Source organism: Triticum urartu, chromosome 1 (assembly GCF_003073215.2).
Source record: "Triticum urartu cultivar G1812 chromosome 1, Tu2.1, whole genome shotgun sequence".
NCBI lineage: Eukaryota > Viridiplantae > Streptophyta > Magnoliopsida > Poales > Poaceae > Triticum > Triticum urartu.
The window spans coordinates 48,661,650-48,673,059 of record NC_053022.1 but is presented as its reverse complement, the minus strand read 5'-3'; the positions used below and the strand labels follow the sequence as shown (position 1 = coordinate 48,673,059).

Below are 11,410 nucleotides of genomic sequence, written 5' to 3'. Positions count from 1 at the left end.
CAATCTTTACATCTCGACCATTTCGAGACTCCTCGTCATGTCCGTGATCACATCCGGGACTCCGAACAACCTTCGGTACATCAAAATGCATAAACTCATAATAACTGTCATCGTAACGTTAAGCGTGCGGACCCTACGGTTCGAGAACAATGTAGACATGATCGAGACACGTCTCCGGTCAATAACCAATAGAGAGACCTGGATGCCCATATTGGCTCCTACATATTCTACGAAGATCTTTATCGGTCAGACCGCATAACAACATACGTTGTTCCCTTTGTCATCGGTATGTTACTTGCCCGAGATTCGATCGTCGGTATCCAATACCTAGTTCAATCTCGTTACCGGCAAGTCTCTTTACTCGTTCCGTAATACATCATCTCACAACTACCATATTAGTTGTAATGCTTGCAAGGCTTATATGATGTGCATTACCGAGAGGGCCCAGAGATACCTCTCCGACAATCGGAGTGACAAGACCTAATCTCGAAATACGCCAACCCAACATGTACCATTGGAGACACCTGTAGTACTCCTTTATAATCACCCAGTTACGTTGTGACGTTTGGTAGTACCCAAAGTGTTCCTCCGGTAAACGGGAGTTGCATAATCTCATAGTTATAGGAACATGTATAAGTCATGAAGAAAGCAATAGCAACATACTAAACGATCGGGTGCTAAGCTAATGGAATGGGTCATGTCAATCAGATCATTCAACTAATGATGTGACCTCGTTAATCAAATAACAACTTATTGTTCATGGTTAGGAAACATAACCATCTTTGATTAACGAGCTAGTCAAGTAGAGGCATACTAGTGACACTTTGTTTGTCTATGTATTCACACATGTATTATGTTTCCGGTTAATACAATTCTAGGATGAATAATAAACATTTATCATGATTATAAGGAAATAAATAATAACTTTATTATTGCCTCTAGGGCATATTTCCTTCATACATATGGAACAATTCATGACTTCTAATGGAACAAAACATTGTGAGAGGAGGAAACAAAATTTAGTGCTCATGAAACAACATTAAAGATTGAAGGATTCCAATTCCACAAAAAATTAAACCAAGAAAAAACAACAAAAAGTTTGTTCACCATATCACCAAGTAAGGATTCCATTTCCACAAAAAGGTTAAACCAAGAAAAAACAACACGCCACACCGATAAAAACTCAATAGATTCAAAAAGTCGGTCCTACGAGAACACAAACCGTACAAAATCAAGATGGAGAGAAGTCCATATTACAACCTCTAGTTGTCACTAAGTCTAGGAAACAACCCAAAACTTCAAAACCATCCAAATTTCAACCCTGAAACTATCAAAACTGTGCAATATTCAACCTTGACCCTGGTTTTGACCCCGTGGACCAGGTTTGATACTGTTGACCACCCGGTCCACAATCCCACTTTGCCCAGGTAAAAGAACTCACAACCAGTCACTTACATGCAGGACCTATTAAAAAGTGTCATGAATCCCCTCCCAGGCCGCCAGTACCAAAGAGCAAGGCTGTGGCGAGCAATTGCAGCAAGAATGCACTTGGAGCCGGAGTCGTGAAGCAAACACGACCACCTTGGTAAATAACCATTCCTGATTATGCACTGGGGGAAGATATTCAATAGGAAGTACCCATTCGAAAGGTAGTATTCGCATATGCATTGGGTGCGACACCGCGAGCCAACCATCAACGGAGCCCCACACAAGGACTTTCTCGGCCGGCCAACATGGCGTTGGGAAGAAGGATGTGGCGGCTGGCAGTCATGGACTTGAACGGGGTGAAGCTAACGAAGACGGACTTGAAGAGGAAGAGAAGCAGGAGTGATGGGGACGGGCGCTGATGGCGAGCGGAGTCCAGTCACGAGCGGTAGATGGAGCAAAGGCTCGTGCGATCGCGAGCAAGGGAGCCGATTGGCGAAAGCCTATTTCGGAGGGGAGCAAGGGAGCCGACAAAGTACGGAGCGTAGGATGTCATGCGAGATGCTCGCCCATCGAGCCCACCGAAGCTCAAAGCACTCTGCGAGAAGCTGTAGGGGTTGTTTGGTTTGAGCCCCATCTAGCCACACCAAAAATTTGGTATGATCAATGCAAGAGCATAACCAAAATTTTGGTAAACTAGCATCGTTTGGATTGTAGCCGTCATCGTCTCGTCAACGTGTTAGGCCAAATTTACATATGCGCATGCCGTCTGTGGTTGGCACACCAATTTCTTGGGACAGTGACACTAGCTACTTCGGGTAATTTTATTGTGAGCACCAGCGGCGAGTAATAAAAAAAAGTACCTAGCTGACCCATTGAGACAGGGGGACAAAACGCGACGCCAATTTTTTGGTCGAGCTTTTCCGGGCCATCGTCTCGCCAACGTGTTAGGCCAAATTTACATATGCATACGCCGTCTGAGGTTGGCGCGCCAATTTCCTGGCAATAGTCCAAACGGCAACCAAATCCTATGGGCGAGCCAAAATATTGATATGGTAAGTTTTTGCTGTAATCCAAACACGCCCTAATTTTTCTTAGTACGCATATTGAGCAAGAGAGAGAATCTCCACCTGAGATGTCGGACTCCATGGTTGGGTGGTACCCTGAAGGTGGGGGTGGGTTCCTCTAAGACATGCATATAAACATACAGAATGTACCACACAACACTCAATGCATACTTCAACTCGCATGGATGCACCCGCCAGCCAATGGTACGCGCTGGCCGGCCCAAATTTTGGCCTGCCACCTTAAATTTCAGCCGGCCACCTCCCTTCTCATCGCTTTCTTCCCACCGCGACGAGATCAGAGAAAATACACGCGCACATGGCGGCCGCCCCTCGCGTGCTCCGACATCCCCTGTTTGCCCTCGCCGTCGATAATTGTCGTCGTGCTCACCGTCGACAGTTGTCGCCGTGTACTTGACATCGACGCTCGCCGCCGATGCTTGCAACCAAAACAGACTATAGTGATAGCAAAAGTGGTTGAAAAAATGCTCGCCTTCTTGCTCGCCGCCGATGCTCACAACAAACTTACCCCAAGTAGCTAGTGTCACCGTCCTGTTAGATCCTTCGAAAATGCTGGTTCCATCACTTTGTGAGGGCCAAAACGGTTGTAAGTGAGCTACTTGCCTAAGGTTAGTTCAATAAATTAGAAGACACCAATTGGCAAGTCCAAGAAAATCTTACTATATTTTCTGAGTGTGACAAAAAACATCTTACCTAAGATAAGACTTAAATCAAACACCCTACTAAATTGATCAAACCCACCAAACTTAGACGTGGTAATCTAACCCCAAATCTTTTGGTTTGCGCTCTCTTTCGCCGCCTACGTGGATGTGGCTCTCTCCCTCCCAAAATTTCCCCAAATCCGTCGACCTCCCTCCGTCCCATTTCAAACCCCAACAGAAGATCTCACCCCACATCCGCAATGCCGCCCGTGCGCCGCCGCCGCCGCACCACCCCAGCCGCCGCCGCCGACGGGTCAGCCCCCTCCTCTTCCGCCGACCTCCTCGCCCTGGCCGCCACCCTCCTCCCCACTCCCACCGCCGCCGCAGCTCTCAAGACCCCTCCCCACCTCAAGCACACCGTCCACTCCCTCCCCGACTCCCACCCGGTCCTCCTCTCCCTCCCGCAAACCCTAGCCCAAGCCCTCTCCCCCGACCCGGACCCCGGCGCCGTCTCTCCCCGCGCCGCCGCCGCCGTCCTCCTCCACCTCCTCCTCACCCCCCCCTCCCACCCGCCGCGATGGGACGACCTCCTCCGCCCGCTCGCGCTGCTCCACGACCGCCTGGCGCTCCTCGCCACCGAGGACCCGCCCGTCGCCGCGCTCGCCGCCTCCTGCTTCGAGCTCGCCTGGCGCGCCGGGGCCCCGGGGCGCGACGCGCTCGTCGCCCAGACCCTGCCGTACCTCTTCTCCCAGGCGCTCACCTCCGGCTCCAACGCCAGGCCGCTCCTCCGCCGCCTCTTCGCCCTCCGCGAGGCGCTGCACCTGCTCGACTACACCGACGAGAGCATCTCGGACTTCAAGGTGCTCCTGCTGCGCTGCTTCGTGTCCCCCCACTTCCTCAAGGCCGAGGAAGGGAGGAAGCTCCTCGCGCTGGTGCTCGGGGTCAGCGAGGGGCTCGCCAGGGAGGGGCTGGAGTTCATAAGGGCCCAGGTGGGGATGATGCGAGGGAGGCGGGCGGCCGTGGTCGCCTACGGCGAGGTGGTGTTCAGAGCGTGGAAGGACGGAGGGTGGGTCAGAGGGGAGATTGGGGAAGGGTTTCTGCAGGGGATGGTCGAGGCAGCTGTCCATGCCGCTGACAAGGAGGTGGCCAAGGCTGCCAGGAGGATACTTTGGGCGTTCGTCGAGCAGAAGGCAGTGGCTGGAGTTGAGAAGTTGGTCTTCAGGCTGTCCGAGCCTGTGCTGTTCCGGTCATTGCAGGTGCGTGCATTGTCTTGCTCTTCTCTGATGGGTGGTGGAACTATATGTGGCTAGTGTTGATACAAACTCGAATTGGTACCTGAGGGAAGCGAGTATGTATAATACTAATAATCACTTGAAAAATGCTTGCTCTGCTGTTGATGAAATCACAATTCAAGTGATTTGGTGATGAATTATAATACTACAATTACAATGGTTCGCTTAGGAAAGGTGCAAGAATGTCAAGAGTCAGGCAGTGGGCTATACTAAAATGCCTGGTCCTAGTAGTGTTAGCAGAGCTTCAAAGTACTTGCTGACATAACAAACAAATAAACAAAAAGGTTTAACTCACATGACTGTAAACTTGAAAAACATCCACAATTTCACACAACTTTATAACATGATATCTTAGCCTCTTAGTGTTTGTATCTCATGTTAGCTTGTTAATCTTCTCACAAGGGAGAGTCTACACAATGATCAGGTTTTTTGACAAAATGAAATTTGTCAGTACTGTGATACTCTAGCTAACAGTATGAGAGAAACATTAATGCATACTTAACAGTATCTGACTCTATATAGGTAGAATATCATGTATACTGTTGCCTTCAAATAACTCATCCACACTCCAAAAGCTGCATAGCTGGTCATCACTGTTGGTGCTCTACGTATGAGAGAAACATTACAACCTGTCATCTTATTAGAACATTGGCCAAGTTTACTAAATTCAATGGATTACTTCAAGTTTAGTTTGTACTCAGGAAGTTGTAATCACTTCTCCCGTTTCACTTTTAACATGTACTCCCTCTGTAAACTAATATAAGAGCATTTAGATAACTATTAATATAAGAGCATTTAAGTTTAGACATTCTTATGGTTATATCAAGCGTCTACTTTGTGACAGGTTGCAAACTCTAATGTTCGCCGTAATGCTTTACATCTTCTACTGGATTTATTTCCCCTTGAAGACCCAGATGTGACAAAGGATGTCAATGATCCTCTGTTAGAGAAGCAGTTCTTCCTTCTAGACAAACTTCTCATGGATGACTGCCCAGAAATACGGGCAGTCACAGTTGAAGGAATTTGCCGTATTCTTAACCAGTTTTGGGAAGTTATTCCATCGCCAACCATTTCAAAAAAATTGAGTAAAATTGTTGATGACATGTCCAAAGATTCTTGCAACGAAGTTCGTCTATCAACACTGAATGGTCTGATATACTTGCTTGACAATCCACAAAGTCATGACATACTGAAAGTGCTACTTCCAAGATTAAGCGATATGGTTTCTGATCCTGCTTTATCTGTCAGAGCTGCTGCTGTAGATCTCCTGTTAGCTATTCGTGATCTTCGATCTTTCCAGTACAATAAGGTACGGTACATAGTTATCGCATGCATATCTTGGTTTACACTGTAGCCCAACTGACCTTTGCATTTACAGAATTTTCAATTTGAGCACATAGGCCAGTGTATATTTGGATATTTCTGGGTAGGATTTTAATACACACTTTTCTGTTCAGGTTGTTGGTTTGGGTACTCTATTATCTTCACTTGCGGATGATCATCCCCGTGTTGCTAAAAAAATCACAGAGCTTCTCATCCCTTCTTACTTTCCATCTAAGTTGCCTTTGAAAGAAGCATGTGCTCGCTGCATTGCACTCATAAAGAGATCACCGGCAGCTGGGGCAAGGTTCTGTGAATTTGCTCTGTCTGAAGGATCATCCCCGCGGTCTCTTGTTGAGTTTATCAAAGTCTCTATTACTCTGGCATTGTCACCATCAGGATTGAACTCAGCGCAGACTGATGGTCTTGTTATTGCTTCCGCCAAACTAATAAAAAGCTTATCTGATGAAGGCTCTAGTTTGGTTGCTTTGAGAGAGTACTTTACAAATGCTAAACTGAAGCTGCTCTTTAAAACTGCAGTTTCTGGTGGTGCCCAGGCTGCTCTTCTCAGCATGGTGCCAGCGATATCACCTGATCTATGTGTGTTACATATCGAATGCATGAACATAATTGTGAATGCTGCTGTGACTTCCAAGCAGGAAGAATGTCAAGAAGCATTGCTGGCAGCACATAAGCTAGTACATTTGAGTGGCCGTTCTGATGAAATGTTTGAAGAATTGACTAATATTTTGCAATCTAAAGCCTCTTATTTTTCTGGGATGCATGGACTTGAACCTCCATCGTGCCCTGTGGCATCTACAAAGAGGAAGAAAGGGAAGTCGCTTAAGAAAACACCAGCAAGATATGACGATGTGGATGGAAATAGGTCATCCACATCAGTAATCCTGAGTAATGAAGAACTTACTGCTGTAGGGGGAGCAGCATGGCAGCTCAATGAAATACTAAAAGCAGAGGAAATGAGAGCTGCTTTTCTGCATTCTTATGCAGAAATTGCATTTTCTTCTCTGAAGGTCATTTCTCAAGTGTACATTGAGCAATGCCTACATTTTGAATCTCTAGACCTCTCTCCAGTGTTTGCTTATTTGAGTTTGGCTACATATAGTGCTCTTCAGGATGTTGATCAAACAGACATGAGCTGCTCTGAGGTGAGTCCATTCGCACAGTGCCACCACACCTATTATCTTGTTGATAAACCGTACTTATCTGGTAGGCATCAATAGGAACAAAACCATGATTCGTTGATTGCACTACTGTTATCTTAGATAGCTTTCCATAGATCTATGTGTATCTAATATTTTGCCAGTCTAATTGTAACTTTCATCTTGTGTCAGTCGACAGTTGTCAACCAGTCACTGGACCATCTGCTGAGATGCTATGACAGATTTGTAAATGGATCTGTTACTGTTTCCACTGACTCAACGTCAACATTGAACAAGAATAAGAAATCTGCAGAACATGAACATCAGCAGCATGTCACCCCTGAAGGTACGGCCACACCAAACCCATACAAACTTGTTATGTGGTAACCCTCTTTAAATTGAATCGTTTATTCGTCAACTCAACCGATTATCTGATGTTCTGATAGCATTTTGTACAGGAAGTCCAGCAGAAGGCACAATAAATGTGATTATGCTTGGCACTTCAATTCTTAAGTTCATTGTCGATACGACAACCATCAAGCTGGTCAATGAGAGTAAAGTAAGATGTGTGGGATTTGCATCATCTTACACAAAATATGCAGTATCAGCCATGAAAAGGCACAGTGAGGGCTCATCTTTCAATGGGGACGATCTGAAAGACATACTGATCCTTACACGAAGCTCCTTCACTTACGCAGCCAAGCTGCTTCATTTGGTGCTAGCAAGCTCAACCGAGTCGTCGAGTCCCCCAGAGGAGGCCTTCCTCCTTGCCAATAATCTTCTTGATCTTGTACCTGCTGTCGAATCATTTGCAGGCCCGAGATTTGCTCTCACATTAGTTTCAGTCGTAAAACAGTGGCTGCCAGTCCTGATATTGGGCCTTGGATGCCGCTGGTTGATCGGGCCAGAAAGTGAGATGGCTAACAAGACGTGCAACTTGGGTGACTCCGACTTACCACTGTGGGTTGCTGCTCTGGCCAAAAACGAGCTGTTTGAGGCTGAGGAACCCAGGGAGGATGATCAGAGTGAGCAGGGGAACGAGCACGAGGAGTCGCCGTCGTCCAGAAAGCTAGCAGAAACGATGGTGACCCTGCTGAGGAAAGGAAGCCCTAAAATCCTGGATTCTGTGGGTGGCATTTTGCTTTCCAACCTCCAGTTGGCGCTGCAGAGAGCGGAGCATGGCATCGTCTTAGGCTTGGCACGCTTTGTTTGTGACAAGCTGCTTGGGAGCAGCAGCAGCAGCTCGTCAGCCTCTCAGAACCTGCAGCTCACTCGTGATTCTTTGCGCGAGAGCTTCTTTGAGATCGACAGGCATTGCAAGGAGGATGGCAGAGTTGACGATGAATGTTCAAGGCAGCAGCTGGAGAGTGCAAAAGTATTGATATCCTCAGTCCTCCCCTATGATGCATGCAGTCAGACGAGCTGACTGATACCGTGAGAAGTTAGTTGACCTGGCAAGCACGTATGTACTCCCTCCGTTCGGAATTACTTGCCTTGGATATGGATGTATCTAGAACTAAAATACATCTAGATACATTCATTTCTGCGACAAGTAATTCCGAACGGAGGGAGTGCCACTTAGAAATCGGTGTTTCTGAGAGAATTTCTGTGTACATATATGGCAGTTGGTTTCTTTATTCGAGACCCAGCTATCCTTTCACTTAGCCTCAGTTCACCTCCTCCATCTTTGAAAAGTGCTATGATAATTTCTTGCACTTAGAGATTATCAAGGATCAAAACAGGAAGGAACCTGGCGGGCCAACACCAGCTATAAATAAGCAATAATCCTAGACGCACGGATTATTACGGAGTTGCTACGAACTTTTCTCTCTAACTAATCTATCTCCCCCTTGATTTTCAGGCGGATGGGGCCCATCCTCCCCCTTCTCCAATCCCAAGCTCCCATGTTTGCATAGTCTGTGAATCATGTAATCCTTCTCTCCATGTGTCTAGCATTACTCTACTCATAAATAAGCCTCGAGACCAAAGGAAGAGGGGCAGCTTCTACTTCAAGCGCCAATACAATGGAATCGAACCCTAGTCTTAGCCTACATTAGATTGGATCTAAGACATCCCATCTAGACCAACCACCTTAAACCCAGCGACTCCGCCTCAAAGTCGTTGGACCATTATATTGTACTTGCTGATATATTACCGATATAATTTCAGACAAGCAGGATTAGGGTTCTTAATTGCATTGCAAGGACCCAAACCTGGGTTAAACGGCAACCTCTTTGTCCATTTGATAACTTGAGATCATGTCCCACTGTTATACAAATCGAATCGATGTACATTATTGCACAGTTGTTCGGGTACTTTGCGAAACACCATCGACTAAGGGGACCTTGCTTTCATGCTTCCTTGTATGTTGAAATGTGGTCGTTTTTGTTGTGCCGATTAAGCAATACATTGATAACCATGCAACTTTATTGAGAAGCTTCGGTGTGGCCACGAGCCCTGAGACCACTTTGCACAAAAGTTTAGTTGTGTTTATTCGATGTGTGGACATTGATCTTCCTATGATCATGGAGTTGTTACCAGCTATAACTACAACCTTTCCGATGCGATACCCGGGGCTACTGCTTATGATTTACAGGTTGCATGGAGTGTACTTTCATTTCGTCATTGAAAAAATTGCGAAGAAGTTTATTGGGTGGTTGATGAAGTATTTTATACTTTCTCCGTCCCATAATATAAAAACATTTTTGACACTACATTAGTGTAAAAAACACTCTTATATTATGGAACGGAGGGAGTAGTTATCAGGTGTTGCACTCTTGTGGAATCCATCCTCATTGGGCGATATTTTACCACCTAACTATGCTCGTCCTTTCTAAGAGCATCTCCAGCCGCGTCCCCAACAGGCCCTCCCCAGGCGTTTTTGCCGCGCCGACGCCAAAAAAACGGCCCAGTCGTGCCCCCAGAAACCCGTTTTTCGCCGGCTCGGGCCAAAACTGGTGCCGGCGGACCCGGGCCGAACCCGGCGCCCTGGGGCGCTTGGGGAGCCGGCACAAGCGAAAAAGGCGCGTGGGTCCGCCCTGGCGGCGACCCGAGGGCCTTTTCCCGCCGTTTCTTGACGCTTTTCCCTCGTATCCCTCCCGCTCGCTCGCCTTCCTCCCGCCATTCCCTCCCTTTCTCCCGCCAAACCCCCTCCCGCTCGCCTTCCAGTCGCCGCCATGCCGTCGAAGAAGTATGCCATGCCGCGCGCGGCGGCAACCACGACTGGCACCGTGGCCCAGCCGAAGCAGAGGAAGCCGAGGGCGCCGCCATTGAAGCCACCGGGCATGTCGAACGCCGAGTGGAGGGTGGAAGTTCAGCGACGCGACGCAGTCACCGCCGACCGGCGGAACAGGGCCGTCGTCAAGAAGGCCCGCGACAACACGGCGCGCGCGGCTCATCGGTCGACCATGCGGGGATGATGAATCCACCCGTCGTCAGCCACGCCCAGTACGCGCCCTGGGGACAACAAGGCGTCGGATCTCCATGGGGATCGTCGTCGCCCGGCTACGCCGACGGCGACGCGCACGGTGGGTTCAACCCAAACATGACCTTCCCCCATGGCCACCCCGCGACGCGCACACCCTCGCCCGCCTTCGTCGGCGTGCAGTACCCTCCGTACAACTACTCGCCGCCCGCCTACGCGTCCACACCGACGCCCCATCTCCGCCGTGGACCGTTGCCCTTCTCGCACCTCGGCGACACCGACGACACAGGAGCCGACATGGACGACATCATCGCGACAGGATCGACCGCGGCCGCCGCGTCTCCCGGGTTCGCCACCCAGGACGAGGTAGTGGATCTCAGCGGCGACATGGAGGCCGAGCTCGGCTACGTCTACGGCGAGGACGCGCACGAAGCGCAGGAACCCGAGGAGGAGGAGGAGGAGGAGGAGCCGGCTCCTGATCCGACGAAGGGGCGCCAGAAGAAGAAGCGGGCGGCTAGGCCAGGCGAACCGCGCATCAAGTGGACGTCCAAGGAGGAGGAATGCCTCGCCGAAGCATGGAAAGTTGTCTGCCTCGACCCGACCACCGGCACGAACCAGAGCTTCGAGACGTACTGGGACCGCATCAAGGCCGAGTTCGACAAGCGGAAGCTCGTCGACCCCTACTTCAAAGGCGTCTACATGCAGCGCGGCTCCAAGGCGATGGTGAACCATTGGGGGCGTATCCAGGGGGCATGCAACAAATGACATGGAATCATGGAGGAGGTCGCGGCTCGCCCGGAGAGCGGCGCCAGCGTTGAGGATCAGGTACGCACACCGTTCGCCCGCATCTCTTCGTCGTCTACGCCCGCCGCCCGCCAACTGTTTGTTCCTCCGCGCAGTTGCTGCGCATGTTCACCATGTATCGGCGCGACAACCTCGACGCCGACTTCAAGTACCTCCACGTCTACAAGCGCATTGACAAGTGTGAGAAGTGGGCGGAAGTCCGACGTACCCTCGACAAGGCCAAGGAGACATACAAGCCGGACGCGACGACTCCGGGCGC

At 49.2% G+C, this 11,410-nt stretch overlaps 1 protein-coding gene across 2 annotated transcripts; it reads left to right on the top strand.

Moving 5' to 3' along the window:
• The first annotated feature begins 3,340 nt into the window (after positions 1–3,340).
• On the top strand, positions 3,341–8,587 carry LOC125546095. Of its 2 annotated transcripts, none has more exons than XM_048710241.1 (5): positions 3,341–4,407; positions 5,288–5,752; positions 5,901–6,929; positions 7,116–7,269; positions 7,370–8,587. In XM_048710241.1, exons 1-5 carry the CDS (start codon positions 3,412–3,414, stop codon positions 8,347–8,349), a joined length of 3,624 nt encoding a protein of 1,207 aa, XP_048566198.1. In that variant the 5' UTR covers positions 3,341–3,411; the 3' UTR covers positions 8,350–8,587. The 2 variants fall into 2 exon arrangements, with proteins under 2 accessions (XP_048566198.1, XP_048566204.1); XM_048710247.1 differs by having other exon boundaries at positions 3,342–4,407; positions 7,382–8,587.
• The last annotated feature ends 2,823 nt before the right edge of the window (positions 8,588–11,410 follow it).